The sequence below is a fragment of the Paramisgurnus dabryanus genome, chromosome 23 (assembly GCF_030506205.2).
Source record: "Paramisgurnus dabryanus chromosome 23, PD_genome_1.1, whole genome shotgun sequence".
Taxonomy (NCBI): Eukaryota; Metazoa; Chordata; class Actinopteri; order Cypriniformes; family Cobitidae; genus Paramisgurnus; species Paramisgurnus dabryanus.
Genome location: NC_133359.1, coordinates 13465115 through 13478276, shown reverse-complemented (window position 1 = coordinate 13478276; position 13162 = coordinate 13465115). Strand labels below are relative to the sequence as shown.

Here is a 13162-nt window from a genome sequence, read left to right as displayed (position 1 = left end):
TAGGTTTGCATCAACAGTTGGTCACAATCTTCAAGTTCTCAGCATTTATCTGTATACTTTTAAAAGTATAATTCTGACAGACATCATTGTGCCTTTTATACTACAGAATGAGGAAAATAACATCCTAGGCAGAACAAGTGCACTGTCAGAATAAAGGTACACAACTGTGGTAGTAATGGTTTGTTTTTGTACCTTTATAGGTTTACAACACATTGAAATGTTATACCTTTTGGGGTACAATATAAAACCCTAAGGACCAATTTTGTACAAGTAAAATTTTAGGGGTACAAAACATTTAACTGTACCTTTAAAAGGTACACAATTGGTCCTTAAAGGAATATTCCATTTTCTTAAAAGAAAAATCCAGATAATTTACTCACCACAATGTCATCCAAAATGTTGATGTCTTTCTTTGTTCAGTCGAGATGAAATTATGTTTTTTGAGGAAAACATTGCAGGATTTTTCTCATTTTAATGGACTTTAATAGACAACAACAATTAATATGTAACTCAACACTTAACAATTTTTTTTCAACGGAGTTTCAAAGGACTATAAATGATCCCAAACGAGGCATAAGGGTCTTTTCTAGTAAACGATTGTCATTTTTGACAATAAAAATAACAAATATACACTTTTAAACCACAATTTCTCGTCTAGATCCGGTTGTGATACGCCAGCGTGACCCCACGCAATACGTCATGACGTCAAGAGGTCACAGAGAACGAACGCAAAACTACGCCCCAGTGTTTACAAGTGTGGAGAAAGAGGACCGTTCCTACGTTGTTGAATGTGGAATGATACTAATTAATTTATTTGTGTCAGTTTATTGTTTAAAATTGTCCGCAAATGTGCGTTTCATATATGTAACACGTGACCTCCCTACGTCACTACGCATTTACGTTAGGTCGCGCTGGACCGGACCTTGAAGAAAACTTGTAGTTTAAAAGTACATCTTTTTTATTTTTCTTGTCAAAAATGACAATCTTTCCGCTAGATAAGACCCTTATGCCTCGTTTGGGATCGTTTATAGTCCTTTGAAACTCCGTTGGAAAAAAACTGTTAAGTGTTGAGTTAAGTGTTAAGTGGTGGTGTCCATTAAAGTCCATTAAAATGAGAAAAATCCTGCAATGTTTTCCTCAAAAAACATCATTTCTTTTTGACTGAAAAAAGAAAGACATCAACATTTTGGATGACATGGTGGTGAGTAAATTATCTGGATTTTTCTTTTAAGAAAATGGACTATTCCTTTAAGGTACAGTATAAACAAAAAGGTACAACACTGTATGATGTTAAGTATACCTGTAAAAATTTAGCTTTAGGGTACCACCACAGTGACAGAAAAGGTACAGTTTTGTATCTTTTATTCCGACAGTATGTAGTGCACTAATACTTGTATACAATCCATATTAATATTTATATATTAATATATATATATGTGTGCGTGCCCGCGTGTGTGTGTGAAATTGTATCAAACTTAAAAGCCACTGGTCCTTTTGTTATGTTTTGTTAGTTTTTCATATTTTCCTTAAAAACAGTGGCATGAATAAGGCTTGCATTAAATTTATTGTGCAATCAACAAGATCATTAAGACAAGCATTAAACAATTAAGCCCACAATGATATTGCCTACAAGACAACCGAAAATGCAATTTTGTCCCGCAGAGGAACGTGCACAGAAGGCCTCAAGAGCCAGATTTACTAACGGTAAAGGATTAAAGCAACCATATTACACAGATTATATATCAGACCCTGTACAATCACTGATTCTGCTTCTTCAATTTATCTGTCAAATCATCTTCTCTCATCCATCCGAACATTGATTGATATCTCCTTTCTTTGAGAACTTTGTTTATTATCACACGACTATCATCATGTTTACCATTGATCATAAAGTTTTAAAAATGATTGTAAGTAGGGGCTTTAAAATTAAATATGTATTTAGAAAACCCATAAACATTAAAAATAATAGAATTTAACACAAAAACAAAAAGTCCTGCCAGATTAGTAAAAACAAGACTCTTGTTTCGCCAAAGAACCCTGTTTTCAGGTTTAAGTACTTGGTTAACGTGCAAAGGTGGCATTAATATTAGCATTACCCATCCTCCTATCTTCTCCCGAAGTGTCTGAACCTCATTGTTCGGAATGTAAAAATTGTTACCACTTATCCACTTCCCCTCTCCATGTCTTTATTCATCACTTATCTTTCCGTCACTATACCATGCCCTGTGTAGAAACAGTACTGTGTTTGATGATTGAGTTGACATCACCTGCCGCTATCCCAGCAGCCCCAGCACATACTCTCCAACTCCCAGGAAGTACACGCCCTGGGCGATGCCGAAAAGTGGAGCGATGACAAATGCTCGACAGGTGGCTCCCTTGAGAAACGCGGCTGGTCCCTCTCGTTTCAAAATGCGTCTGTGAAAGCGTAGAAAGTGTATTTTTTGACATAATATCATGGTAATACCATACCATTTGTATCAAAATAACACTGTGCCATTATTGTACTTTTTTTTAGAAGTTTTACTTACGCAAACTTTTATGAATTTATGCATTCAAATGTGATTCACAAAACGATACATTGCAAAAAAAGCTTACTGTATGCAGTCAATGGTGCCTCTGTACGAGTCCTCCCCTTCTCCTTTCTGTATGGTCTGTAGACGTGTCTTTATAACTAAAAATTAATTACATTTTAATTACCAGTTGAAATAATCTGACCTGCTTTTTTAACTTGCCATATACTGGCATCCTAAATTCTGAAATATGTCTAACTGGGGCATAATAAATTGATGCAACCATTTAAGCCTTTAAACAATGTGAGGTTTAAAAGAGCACTGCCAAATCTTGAAATAGAGGCACTGCAAGGACTGCCAACTTTTCCACTGTCCAAATGATCCCCTTAACTGCTGTTTTAGTCAACAAAGAATTGTTTCACCAAAGGCACAATAGACTTGGAGACGGGACAAACTAAATGTTTCTGAATAGAACCTGAAAGCTAACTTTGCAGATGTAGCACTTTTGGTTAAACAAATGAAATGTTGTGGCCTAGTAGGATTCTGCTGGACCACATGGGGTACAATAATTAATCACTCCGAAACCCAACAAAAGACTCATTCTGCCTTTATGAAATCTTCAGAGTAATCTACTTGGGCAACATTTTGCTGTGTACCCATAATTTACAAACTTTTATGTTGCATAAATAGGTCTTCTTAAATATCTGACTGCTGAAATTGAGAAACGTCTGTAAAAACCTGTTGAACTTTATAAGAGAGATGAAAGTTTAATAATTAACCCATATATCCATTGTGTTAATATTTAAAAGATTGTGTTTGTTTTAAGACAGATAGACAGACACTGTATGTAGATAGATAGACAGACATGCAAGTAGGCAGGCAAACAGACAGGCAAATTCTGTAGATAGACAGACAGACAGACTCTGTAGATAGATAGACAGACATAGAGAAAGAGAGAAGGAGACAGACAGATACTGTAGATACACACATACTATAGATAGATAGATAAACAGACAGACAGACAGACACTCTAGATAGACAGACAGAAACTGTTGATAGATAGACATAAAGACAGACATACAGGCTGACTGATACTGTAGTTTGGCTAGATAGACAGACAGACACTCTAGATAGACACAGACAGACAGACATATACTGTAGATAGATAGGCAGACAGACATGCAAGTAGGCAGGCAAACAGACAGGCAAATTCTGTAGATAGACAGACAGACAGACAGACTCTGTAGATAGATAGACAGACATAGAGAAAGAGAGAAGGAGACAGACAGATACTGTAGATACACACATACTATAGATAGATAGATAAACAGACAGACAGACAGACAGACAGACACTCTAGATAGACAGACAGATACTGTTGATAGATAGACATAAAGACAGACATACAGGCTGACTGATACTGTAGTTTGGCTAGATAGACAGACAGACACTCTAGATAGACACAGACAGACAGACAGATACTGTAGATAGATAGGCAGACAGACAGACAGACAGACAGACAGACACTCTAGATAGACAGACAGACAGATACTGTAGATAGAAGAACAGACAGACAGGTAGACACTCTACATAGACAGACAGAGAGACAGACAGACATTCTAGACAGACAGACAGACAGACAGACAGACAGACAGACAGATACTGTAGATAGATAGACAGACAGACAGACAGACAGACAGACAGACAGACAGACAGACAGACAGACAGACAGACAGACAGACTGATTCTGTAGTTTGGATAGATAGACAGACAGAAAGTCAGACAGACAGACAGATACTATAGACACATAGACGCATACTATAAATAGATTAGATATAGACAAATAGACACTGCACAGAGACAGACAGACAGAGACATATACTGTAGAAAGACAGACAGACAGACAGATACTGTAGATAGACAAACAGACAGACAGACAGGTAGACACTCTACATAGACAGACAGAAAGACAGACACTCTAGATAGATAGATAGATAGATAGATAGATAGATAGATAGATAGATAGATAGATAGATAGATAGACAGACAGACAGACAGACAGACAGACAGACAGACAGACAGACTGACTGATTCTGTAGTTTAGATAGATAGACAGAAAGTCAGACAGACAGACAGACAGACAGACAGACAGACAGACAGATACTATAGACACATACACGCATACTATAAATAGATTAGATATAGACAGATAGGCACGCAAGCAGACAGGCGGACACTGCACAGAGACAGACAGACAGAGATATATACTGTAGACAGACAGAGAGAAAGAAAGACAGACAGCCACATATACTGTAGATAGGTAGACAGATAAAAAGATAGACAGGCAGACATACACTGTTGGTAGATAGACAGACAGACAGACAGACAGACAGACAGACACATATACTGTAGATAGACAGACACATATACTGAAGACAGACAGACAGACAGACACATATACTGTAGATAGGCAGACAGATAAAAGATAGACAGGCAGACATACACTGTTGATAGATAGACAGACATTCAGACAGACACACACACAGAGATAGACAGCCAGACAGAGACATATACTGTAGATAGGCAGACAGATAAAAGATAGACAGGCAGACATACACTGTTGATAGATAGACAGACATACAGACAGACACACAGAGATAGACAGACAGACAGAGACATATACTGTAGATAGGCAGAAAAACAGATAAAAAGATAGACAGGCAGACAGACAGACAGACACATATACTGTAGATAGACAGACAGATAAAAAGATAGACAGACAGACATACACTGTTGGTAGATAGACAGGCAGACAGACAGACACATATACTGTAGATAGACAGACAGACATTCACTGTTGGTAGATAGACAGACAGACAGACAGACAGACAGACAGACAGACAGACAGACACATATACTGTAGACAGACAGACAGATAGAAAGAAAGAAAGACAGACAGACAGACAGACACATATACTGTAGTTAGGCAGACAGATAAAAGATAGACAGGCAGACATACACTGTTGATAGAAAGACAGACATACAGACAGACAGACAGACACACACACACACACACACACACACACACACACACACACACACACACACACACACACACACACACACACACACACACACACACACACACACACACACACACACACAGAGATAGACAGACAGACAGAGACATATACTGTAGATAGACAGAAAGAGACATAAAAAGATAGACAGGCAGACAGACAGACACATATACTGTAGATAGACAGACAGAAAGACAAAACATAGACATGCAGACAGACAGACATAGACACTGTAGATTAACTTGTAACTTATAATTTTTTTTGTAAAAACAACTCACTTGGAAAAAACAGCTTTCTTTACTTGACTTTCTCTACCTAACATTTTCTCAATATGCTAGCATTGAAGCAGAACAAGCACTTCATTTTAAAGTTTCAGATAACTTCTACTAAATTAATGGGTGGTTTATCTGCATAGTGTATCTCACCGTCCATAGGAGTGACAGCTACTGCGGCCACAGAGCCAGCCATGCAGCCCGAAACGAAGGACTGCAGGAATGGGGCCCGCGCCTGGGGGTTGCTATGGTGATCCTCTCTCCGGCCCACTGTGTTGAGGTTGGCGAACAGTGGGAAATAGAGCATTGAGAAGGGAACGTCCCTGAACAGAGAATGGAAAAGAACCTCAATGGTGCATGCATATGGACTGCAGGACATTATTGATGGTTTAAAATCGATTGCTGTAATGAGATTTGCCCCTTAAATTATGAGAAATGTGAAATGTATTCTCAATGTGAATGTAGAGATATGATTTAAGCGATGGACAGCCATTGATCAGAGAGAACAGACTGAGATTAAGCTGTGACTGCTCTCATTACAATTCCATTAAGAAGAGAATTACGCCTACAGTTCATTAAAAGCTATGAATAACAGATCAGAGCTGACAGCTGGGTGGGTTACATCAGTTCAGCTGGGATTACATCACAGACTGTGCGGAGGGGTGTCAGGAAAGGTGAGATGAGTTTATTTGTTTGGGTGGTGCTCATAGTGAAGGGTCAAAGGTCAGTATACCTATAATCATTATTTTGTTCATAAACAAGTGTGTTTGATAAGAAAGTGATTATTTAAAATGAATATTTCAGACAAAAATAATCTCATGCCAATCCCAGAAGTATATGACTTCCTTCTCAGTTAAACACAAATGAAAATTTGATATTAAAAGGTCATCATGGCAAAGCTCCAGAAGCACAAACATCCATCATTAAACTAATCCAAATAAATGTCCTCTGAAGTAAAACAATACCGTTTGTGAGAGAAACAATGAATATTTTGAATTTATTTAGCAATCGATACCAGTGGCAGCCGGTGACTTCTTTTTTCAAGGTCGCTCAATGTAAAATTTGTCACAACATGTATGTAGTCCGTCATATATGTAGTGCGTAATTTCAAAATATGTGTTCTGCGTGTCGAGCGACCCTTTGTGCATCACATGTCTTGTCAAAATAAGTGCCTGCTGCAGACCCGTCTAAAGGGTTTATGATAAGAGACGCTCACGTTTGCCAAATATTCGCATAATCTCATGTGTAATCAGAGTTCACTGTTAAGGGAGTGTCTTGCGTGTATTTTGTGAACGTGAGCGTCCCTTTTATCATAAACAGTTTTAACGCGTGTGCAGCACGCACTTATTTTGACAAAACGTGATGCACATGGTTCACATGACGCAACAAACACATATTTTGATAACACGAGCAACACTCCGAACACATATTTTGAATTTGCGCCCCTCGGATAAAAGGTCACGAGCCGCCACTGATCGATATGCTTTATAACAGATCAGCATTGTAAGTTCAAATATGGCGGCACATTGATAACATCGAATCTCAATGGTTCTCATGACAAAACATGCAGATGACAATTCTATTTCATTTCTGAAATTTTATTGCCCTCAAATTCGATAAATATGTCGATTTTTTTTACATATTTAGAGACACATGAAATATACAAGAGCCACAAATTTAAGGTTAATAACATGCCACCATATTTGAATTCAGCGCTATTATGTGTTTGTTTTAATTTCAATAGTGCAAAATAAGTTCAAAATATTATTATTTTACTTTAGAGATGCACAGTTATAAACAAAATTCCACCGATATTAATAGATGGTTATTTTGACTGATATCTGCCGATACCGATATGGTTATATTAACTTGCATTAAAGAGCACCTATTGTCCGTTTCACGTTTTTACATTTCCTTTGGTGTGTAAGTGTGTATTAGTTCATGTTAACAATATGCTAAAGGCTTATACCACAAAGTAAACGATGTCGCGAGTTATCGTCTCCAATGTAAATGTAGTTTCTTGGACTACAACAAACACACGGATTGTAGGCGACAGTTTACTTCCTGGGGTTGGTGATGTAGACAAGACCGACATTATCATAATTCCTCCCGCTTTGGACTCACAGCCTGTAGGTTAACTCCTGTTAGCAACCGAATCTTTTAAACATGGTAAGGAGCGTCACATTTCCGGCTGACGTCAGAGGTATTCAGGCCAATCACAATGTACAGATTAGCTGGCCAATCACAGACACAGAGCTTTTCAAATCTATGCGTTTCAGGAAGAGAGTCAAATCTGGAGCTACAAAAATGTACGGTATGTAGAAAATAATGTGCATAAACACACAAATACATTGTATTATACCAAATACACAAATAACGTTGTTTTGTAGCCATGAAATAGGTGCTCTTTAACTAAATTCTAAAGATTACATTTTCTGTTTTAAACTTAAGTAATGACAATTTATATTAAACATATTGGCCGATAGCGTGAAAATTTGCTTTTATCGTCCGATACCGATTATTGGCCGACATATCAGTGCATCTCTAGTTTACTAAAACCCCATTCACACAGACCTCTGGTCCCAGAAAATACCCGTAAAATTGCCAGACAAGCGTCTGTGTGAACAAAAACCCGTTCCGTTAATCTTCTGGGATCGTTGCCGGAAAGAGGACCTAGTAAGATACACGGGTAACCCTCTGTGTGAACAAGAACCCGCAAGAATGCAGTAATGGGCGTGTCGAAGTGAGGACGCGCGCGTCATCATCACAACACAAGTTATGGTTCAGCTTCTTACAACGAGAGATAACATGCATATAAACATTCACCACGAGAAATGTTGCAAACTAGATTGAAGCAGTTATCAGGAAATGATATATGAGACGCATAAACAATGACGCACGTGCCGTAGTGAGGACGCGCGTGTCATGGCAACATGAAGTTGGTTCAATTCTTTAAAATGAGGGATTTACAACATTCACTACGAGAAATGTCAGCAAACTGGACTGAAGCAGATATCAGGTAAGTAAGCTTGTTACTTACTGCGTTGAAACGGAGATCATTCAGCAGCATAAAAGAATATCGGGTCACGTGCTCATTTGAGCTATAATAAACGAAAATACCCGCGTGTCATCCTAACAATATCGTTCAGCTCCTCAAAATGCGGGTTTTAAATGCATATAAACAATCACGATGAGAAATGTCTGAAAACTGTATCAAAGCAGAAATCAGGGAGCTTGTCAAATATCCACTCTGAAGCTGAGATCATTCACCAGCATAGAACTGTGCGTTCACGCGCTCCTTTATAGTCTTATCATAAACAAAAATGCATGCGAGTTGTTTCTGGAGAGAGAAATAATATATAATATGCAAACTTCAGACGCTGCGTAGAAGAGAGAGCGGGACTTTCAATAGGTCGCGTGTCTTTCCGGGACCGTCACATGCCGGGTAAACTTGGCAGTGTGAATGAAAAAAAATCTAACTATTCCGGAAAAATCCAGGATGCATTTTACGTGTATTTTACGGAATTTCTGTGTGAAAAAGGCTTTACATATACCTATCGTTTCACTTCAGAAGACTATTAATAACCCACTGGAGTTGTCTGTTTTACTTTAATAATGGCTTTTTTAATGGATGTATCTGGTTGTTAGGGCCTGGGCATAAGTGAAATAAATGTATAGAAAATTTTTCGTTTTTAGCAAGAGAAAGGAAGTCATATACATCTGGGATAGCATGAGGGTGAAGAAATTTTAATTTTGGGGGTATACTATTCCTTTTATTGACTATCCATTCAATTATATTTATTTCTATATCTCTAGAGATTCACAAAGATGTTCTAATACTAGTGTGGTACCTCATCAAAGTAGCTCCTGTGCCTTTATATAAACCCCTTAGGCCTCGGGTCTTTAGAAGTTCCAAGGTGATACGGGTCGCTGAGCGTCGAGAGGGGGCACTGGTGCCTGTCTGGGCGGCCTGGGAGGCAACCAGTGAGGGGGTTGGACCAGCAGCAGGAGCCGAAGCAGCTACAGTCCGCTGAGCAGCTTGTAAAGACAAACACAGACATAATCCACTGACTCTTAGCTTTCATTTCATTCTTTTGTAAAAAATTAAACAAATTGCAAATACATATCAAGTACCACACATTTAGTGGACTTGAATTTTAAATTCAGCCAAACCAGATATGAGTTTATAGTTATTGTTTGACTTGGCAGTATGGTTATAGCCATTTGTGATGCCATTGATTGTTACGTAATAACAATACAGGCAGGCTATTATTTTTGGCTAACCTTTGTACCTAGTCAGGTATCCTAAAGTTAGATACTACCTACCCTGAATAACACTCAACAGAACGTAAACACACTTACCCAACCTTCCAGCATCCTGTAGTTGTATTTTTAGCATTTCCATGGGGGTGGTGATAACCACCTGACAGGTTCCTGCCCCACAGCCCGCGAGGATTTCTCCCCATAGAGGTAATTTTCTATGGATTTACAAGACAATGACAGATGGACTAGATCAGATGACTAAAAAAGTAACAAATACCGTATACTGATCTATTGAAAAGCATACTTGCATTATTTATTTAGTAAATAAAGTGTAGTCAAATGATGAATGTAGAATATTTTACATACAGAACATGTCTTCTTAAGGGTAACTTGACTTAATAAAGTAAACTGTGTTAAGTAGCTTGTATAAACAGTTAAAGTAGAGGCAGTCACCCATCTTTGGAGAGCTTTTGTCTAAACACATCATTGGCGGCCAGTTTGATGGCTTTCTCCGGAGTGACCAGGGTAAGATTTACAGCCGCACCTGAGAATAAAGTGAAACAAGAGTGCCATTTTAAACTAGCCCTATAAAGTGTTTCTGTATTCAAGTTAACATTCTTCCTCCTGTCAGGCCTGCATAATGAAATAAAAAAAGAGTCTTTATCCACACCATAAGATACAACTCAGCACTGGAAAAAACTGTACCTCGATACATGCCAAAGTAGCCCTCCATTTTGATAGTCTTCGCCAAACAGTCCAGCCTTTAAGAAATACATGTTCAGTGTGATAAATCAAATAGTACAGTCAATAGCCAAACCTATTAAAATTAGTAAAATGCTCACATTTAAGGGGTCATAGCAAGAAAATCTGACTTTTTTCATGTTTAAGTGCTATAATTGGTTCCCCAGTGCCTCTATCAATCTAGAAAACGTGAAAAAGATCAACCCAGTAATTTAGTTTTGGTAAACCATTCTCGGCAAGCATGTGAAAAATTAGGTCATTCAGATTTCGCTTGTTTTGGGACGTAGATTATTACAATAGAGACAGAGCACAACGCATCAAAACCTGAACACCACGCCCATCGGGGGGAAAACAATCCATCCGTCTCCATTGACTTTGTATTGCGAGAGGCTGCCTCCTTGTCATTTCGGGCTTATAACAAAAAGCAGAATAATGCCCAAAAGCTTCTGTGTGACAGGATGTACAGCTAACAAGCCAAAAAACACAGAAATAAGTTTTTATAAGCTGTCGACCCCAAAAAACGAGCGTTTAAATACACAAAAGTGGAAACTGGACAAATTGTACTGTTGCTGCAACCTGAGCAACCTCCTAGCTGCTACAAGCACACTCTGAAAGTGGCGGTGGAGGGTAGGAAACAGAGCCCCGCCCCTCCCCCTGCCTGCAGAAGAGTGTCTGATACCAGGCACTGTTGTGCTTTTCAACCACATGGGAGAGCTGTAAGTCATTTTTACATGGAAACTACATAGTGTTGCTTTAAAGGCTGGGTTTTACGGTTTGATAGCTTATACAAACTTATTTCTTTGTTTTTAGCTTGTTAGCTGTACATATTGTCACACAGCAGCTTTTAGGCATTATTCTGTTTTTGTTATAAGCCAGAAATGACAAGGAGGCGGCCTCTTGCAATACAAAGTCAGTGGAGATGGTTGGATTGTTTTCCCCCCGGTGGGCGTGGTTTTAAAAATAGCATAACCGTTTCGTTCTCTATAATACCACCCCCTAATCTGCACTATCCAACAACAGATTTAGTTATTTAGTGCAGAGAGAAAGAGAGGAAAGAAATTGACAGCAAAATTGAGTTTCAATTTCAACAAACCACCATCATGGCAATCAGTGCTTGATTTTATCAGCTCATTGGCATTTTAAAGGACACCACTAAAAATGGCAAATTTTTGCTCGCACTTACAAAGTGGCAGTTTTAACATGCTAAAATAAATTATCTTTGGGGTATTTTGAGCTAAAGCACATACACACTCTGGGGACCCCAAAGACTTATTTACATTTTTTTTTTAAAATCTCATAATACAGTATGTCCCCTTTAAAACCTTTATTAAAGTTGTATTATTTGTTCATGTTTTGAAGCTGGAAAAACCAACCGGAATAAACAGTGGAAAATCTATTAAACGGCAGAGAATAGCTCTTGTTTTATTGGTCTCTGTTCTCCAACAACTCCGTATCCTAAACCATTAAGCAGACTTTCACAAAGAATTCTTGTGTGAAGAATGTGAGGATAAAAGAGCTTTAAACATCAGAGCCTCTTGCCCGCAATCCACTTGGGTATTCGTTGTGCTTGTTATGTAAGTGCACAAAAATATGTAAGTTGCTCACAAGCACCATCGCTACAATATTTCTCTTTTCTCCATGATATCATACTCTACTACAAAATGTTGATTTTTTTAAGCAAACTGCATATAAATAGATTAAGCAAATCTTTCAGAAGAGTAAACATCTGTTATTCCAAACAACAATGTAGATGCATGTAACTCAAGTTGTTTTGCATCTTCTGAGTCATTCAGGAAAATCCAAGGAAATCATTTTCACCATCCAACGTCCTCCGCCCAGATGGAAGCACTAACACACGACTCCCTCGTGAATTCTTTTGGTTGTAGGGAAAATGTGCTCCTGTGTAGCTCAATGGTAGAGCATTGCATTTTGCATAAGCGGTGCAAAGGGACATGGGTTTGAACCCAGGGAACACATATTGGGAAAATGTATACCTTGTAAGTCGCTCGGATGAAAGCGTTTGTCAAATGCATTAATGTTAATCTATGCAATGTTTTATTGCTGATAAGCAAAATAAGCAGTTTCACTGTGTTTTGTCATCAATATTCATTTTGTACACTAGTGCACAAACCAACAAAATCAAAACATTTCCCACTACCAAACCACCTGCTATTTTGCACATCCAACATAGTGCACTTAAATAGGCTCATAAGTTTTGTATTTAAACTTTATTTTGTGGTGTGAGAACTTCTCTAATACCAAAACCAAATGTAATCTCTGGTGTGAAAAGTTGTAT

At 38.2% G+C, this 13162-nt stretch overlaps 1 protein-coding gene across 4 annotated transcripts in view; it reads right to left on the bottom strand.

Annotated features, from left to right (window-relative positions):
• Nucleotides 1–1208: 1208 nt before the first annotated feature.
• Nucleotides 1209–13162, bottom strand: part of slc25a18 (solute carrier family 25 member 18) — a 13445-nt gene continuing 1491 nt past the window's right edge. For all 4 annotated transcript variants that reach the window (XM_065273511.2, XM_065273510.2, XM_065273512.2 and 1 more), the window contains exons 4-10: nt 10831–10886; nt 10579–10669; nt 10225–10340; nt 9714–9900; nt 6016–6185; nt 2596–2671; nt 1209–2415 (exon numbers count right to left, since the gene is read on the bottom strand). In XM_065273511.2, coding sequence (XP_065129583.2) covers nt 2274–2415; nt 2596–2671; nt 6016–6185; nt 9714–9900; nt 10225–10340; nt 10579–10669; nt 10831–10886 — 838 coding nt within the window. In that variant the 3' untranslated portion in view covers nt 1209–2273. The remainder of the gene's footprint in view (nt 2416–2595; nt 2672–6015; nt 6186–9713; nt 9901–10224; nt 10341–10578; nt 10670–10830; nt 10887–13162) is intronic.